Raw genomic sequence first — 2,627 nt, forward strand, 5'->3', positions numbered from 1 at the left:
GACCCAAGGGGGGCAGAGGGATAGGGATGGGCAGAGATGACCCAAGGCGGGCAGAGGAATAGGGATGGAGACAAATGACCCAAGGGGAGGGATAGGGATGGACAGAGATGACCCAGGGGGGCAGAGGGGTAGGGATGGACAGAGATGACCCGGGGGGGCAGAGGGGTAGGGATGGGCAGAGACGACCCAAGGGGAGCAGAGGGATAGGGACGAAAGAAGGCAGGGAGCATGGGAGAGCTGATCAAGGACAGAGGACATGCAGGATGACAGTGACCACGGGACTGGGGGGAGGGATGGGGGTGACGGCATTGGCCACAAGACCGGACGGGGCGGGAGGGCCCCCTCCCCCGGGGCGGGGGAGCTGCGCCCCCTACTCACTTACTCGAAGACGAAGAAGAGCGTCGTGGTGGTGACGATGAGCACCACGGTGAGCGCGAAGACGCTGCCATGCCCGGCCAGCATGAGGCGGCCGCCGCAGTAGAAGCGGTTGCGGCCCGGGAACACCTCCCATTTGCGGCACGGCCGGGCGGAGGCGGAGGATAACGGGGAGGCGGTGGCGGGGCCCGGGCCCGAGCTCAGCCTGCGGGGAGTCGGGGGCGGCCCGGAGCCGGATTGGGGGGCGCTGGGCGGCGGCGGCGGGGCGGCCCCGGGGCGGATCTGCTGGTACTCGCACTCCTTCATGCGGCCGCGGCCTGGGCTTCGCCTCCGCCTCCCCGGCGCCCTGCGGGCCGAGCCGGGCGGACGAGCGGACGGACAGGGCGTCCGGGCCGGGACCAGCTGCGGCGGCGGCGGCGGCGGCGGCGCACACAGCGTTCGCTCGGCGGCTCGGCTGCTTCTCTAGGGCCGCTCCGCCCCCTCGGCTGCCGCTGCCACCGCCGCTTCCCGGCCGGCCTCCCGCCGCAGCGCCTCCTCAGGCGGGGCCCGGCATGGCGCCCGGCGCCTGCGAAGCTGAGGCCCCGCCCCGCGCCCGCCCCTCCTGCGCCAACCACGCCCCCAGCCTCGGCCGCTGCTCTGCCCCACGCCCAGGAGCGGCCGTTTCGTCACCGCCCCGCCTCCAAGCCGACCCTAACTTCGGCCGCGATCCTTTCCGGACGCGGGCCTCGCCCCCTGCCCAGGCTCAGCTCCGGCCTCCACCCACCCGCACAGGTCCCACCCCAAGTGGCTCCAAACAACACCCCTTCTCCAACTCAGTTCCACCTTCAGACCCCGCCTCCACCCTCCTGTGGGACTGCCTGCCCCCCGCCAGACCCAGCTTTAGCCTCCACTCTGTCCAGAAACTGGTCCCACCTCCACCCCCCAACCCAGTCCCAGCCTCAGACCACAACCCCTCCCCAGCCACTGTCTGCACACGCCCCCCAGCACCAAACACCATCCCCAACCCTGATCCTGGACACCAGGCCACGCCCTCAACCATGGCCAGGTCCTGCCCCGCCTCTAACCTAGACCTAGTTCAGCCTCTACCCCCTCCCGTCCCAGGCCCCGCCCTCAACCCAGATCCAGCTTTTACCCGGACCGGAGCTTTGCCCGCACCCAACTCCAGACTCCGCCCCCTCCCAGATTCGGCCCCGCCTCCACAGCGGCTCCGGCCACCGCCCGGACCTGGCCCCGCCCCAGCGTCAGCTCCAGCCCGCTTCTATTTCCACCCCTGCACTTCCCACCTCCCCCACGTCGATGCGGGCCTGTCCCCAGGCTCACCCCTGTCCAGCGCCAGCCTGTCCCCAACTCCTCCCTCCAGCCCGCCCCTAGATCCGGCCCTTGCTCAACTAATCTGGTCCCTCGCTAACCTGTACTCACCCTGCTGCCCAGCCCCGGGCTCCCTCCCCCAAGTCCGCAGCCCTCAACCCACCTCCCTGAACCAACCAAAAGCTCAGTGTCTAGCCCAAGGCCTCCAGTCCCTAATTGACACCGACTTCTGGATCCTCACATCCCCCTGGGCTCCTTTGCCCGGCTCAGCTTCAACTGACTTCAACTGAGTCCTCCGACCTCCCTACCCCCTGCAAAGTTGATTCCCTTTATACTGCCCACCTCAACCTCCAATTCCTCCTCCTTACTACTCTCTGAGCCTACACTCACACATGTCCCTCTCCTCCGCCCTTGCGAGTCCCAGGCAGCCCCTTTCGACTTTCCCCCTCCTTCCCACAGAGGCTGGAAATCTGCTAACCCTTTGACTTCATCCCTGCTCATCTTCACCTTGTCTTTCTCTAAGTACCACCAAAAGTGGTACTCAGGTACCACTCTTCCTTCATGAAAGCTGGCTTGGTTCCTGCAGTGGTTAATATCCTCTCCCTACTCAATTTACCTTGTATTACGCATATTTCTGTATAGTTCCCCACCCATTCATCCAACCCCATACCAGTAGAATGAGGGCTTTCTGTTTTTGCAGACCCAGTAGGTAGCATAGTGCCTTGCCCATATTAAGGGCTTGACCTGAGGTTTCATCTCATACCCATCAGATTGGCAAAGTTTACAAAAAGATTAAAATGGTAAATACTGGAGGAGCTACCTAAAAACGGGCACACACCAATAATGCACTTTTGGTGGGGCTGCAAATTGCTCCAAAAGTTCTGGAAAACAATTTGGAAATATACAAGGAAAGTGGCTAGCATGTACCTCTAAGAAGAGAAAGA

General features: G+C 64.1%; 1 protein-coding gene across 1 annotated transcript in view; it reads right to left on the bottom strand.

The window, feature by feature from the left end:
- Positions 1 to 696, bottom strand: part of ZDHHC18 (zinc finger DHHC-type palmitoyltransferase 18) — a 34,503-nt gene extending 33,807 nt beyond the window's left edge. The window contains exon 1 of the mRNA XM_069079144.1: positions 383 to 696. Within this exon, the coding sequence (XP_068935245.1) occupies positions 383 to 681 (299 nt within the window). The 5' untranslated portion in view covers positions 682 to 696. The remainder of the gene's footprint in view (positions 1 to 382) is intronic.
- Between the last annotated feature and the right edge of the window lie 1,931 nt (positions 697 to 2,627).

The sequence above is a fragment of the Petaurus breviceps genome, unplaced genomic scaffold, assembly GCF_028583685.1.
Source record: "Petaurus breviceps papuanus isolate PSGF00001 unplaced genomic scaffold, PetGlider_PUasm1.0 91041, whole genome shotgun sequence".
In the NCBI taxonomy this organism is placed as follows: Eukaryota; Metazoa; Chordata; class Mammalia; order Diprotodontia; family Petauridae; genus Petaurus; species Petaurus breviceps.